At 40.5% G+C, this 1,407-nt stretch overlaps 1 protein-coding gene across 1 annotated transcript; it reads right to left on the bottom strand.

The window, feature by feature from the left end:
- Positions 1-275: 275 nt before the first annotated feature.
- LOC126601703 (short-chain dehydrogenase ptmH-like) lies at positions 276-1,121 on the bottom strand. Its single transcript, XM_050268447.1, has one exon. It carries the CDS (start codon positions 1,119-1,121, stop codon positions 276-278), a length of 846 nt encoding a protein of 281 aa, XP_050124404.1.
- Positions 1,122-1,407: the final 286 nt, after the last annotated feature.

Genomic DNA, 1,407 nt, shown 5'->3' with positions numbered 1-1,407 from the left:
CCACATAACTATGTTTCAGATTATCCGAAAAATTACTTCAAGTTCTCATCTTGGTTGGCCATCTTGACAAATAATACCCTTATACTTAATTACCAGAAATTAATCGGAGAAACGGTCAAAACCGTTAAATCTTTTCGTAGAGTGCTACATCATGTAAGTACATAGATAATTATTGTAAGGAAAACAAAAAATTGAAAGAAAAAAAAACGAAATTAGATATTAATTTGTCCTTGAACCTTGATGCATTAACCCAATGAATCGTGGAGTATTCATAATTATAGCTTCTTATGTAATTTGAATCGAGTTGAGAAGAAGATATCTCTCACCCAAAGAGGAGACCAAGAAAGCACAGCAAACAAACCAGTCATGTGACCAAAACTAATAACCTTTGGTGGTCTGGGCCTCAAAACTTTCTGTGCAACATGCCTAGCAAACACACCACCATCCGTTGCTTTTCTTCCTTGAGAAGCCCTGGCTCTCTCAGCAATGGCCTCCTTAAACTCCTTATATAGTTTCCAATCCTGACCGCCCAACCTCTCTACATTTGCACTCCCAAAATTTGATCTAACTGCCCCAGGCATAACCAGCACAACATCAATACCAAACGGCTTCAGTTCAACCCTTAAAGTATTTGACATTGCATGCACTGCTGCCTTGCTTGCACAATAAGACCCTGCCCATGGTGTTGGCACTTTGCCCACAACGCTTCCGATATTTACAATGCTGCCTCTGCGCTGTGATGCCATGTATGGCACCACTTGTTGTACAAGTCTCAGTTGCCCAAGCGTGTTAATCTCCCAAGCCCTTCTTATAGTCTCTAACGGAAGCTCGGCGAGAGGTCCGGTGCTTCCTATTCCGGCATTATTAACAAGAACGTCGATGCGGCCATACTTGGAAATAATCGTCTTTACGGCCAATGCGACACTTTCGTCTGAAGACACATCAAGCTCAAGTGTGTCAATGTATTTTGAAGGACTTAAGTCTATGTCGTTCATGCGGTGTAAGATGTCGGTGGCAAAGACGATGCATTTCTGCTCGGCGAAAGCCTTACAGTACTCATAGCCAATGCCACCTTTGGCACAACCTGTGACTAGAACAACTTTAGAGTCAGAAGTACTCATGTTTCTTTGATTTCCCTTGTCATTGAATAATGGATTGGATTGCATAAACCTTATATAAGAAGGCATGCATGAACTGTGTTTATTGCGCCAAGATGTATAATTCTTGTTGCTAATTTTATTATATTGGCGTACTAGAATATACTTGAGGGAATATGCTATTTCAATCATAATCGGCCGGCTTTAAATGGACTTGTTTACAAGGTATTTATCGTGAATGAGGATGTCAAATTCTTGATTTGCATTGGTTACGCATATAGCTCCAATCAACAATCGTAATCGGCTATCA

Source organism: Malus sylvestris, chromosome 2 (assembly GCF_916048215.2).
Source record: "Malus sylvestris chromosome 2, drMalSylv7.2, whole genome shotgun sequence".
NCBI classification, from domain to species: domain Eukaryota; kingdom Viridiplantae; phylum Streptophyta; class Magnoliopsida; order Rosales; family Rosaceae; genus Malus; species Malus sylvestris.
Note: the sequence above shows the minus strand (reverse complement) of the source record. Positions and strands in the feature narration are given on the sequence as shown.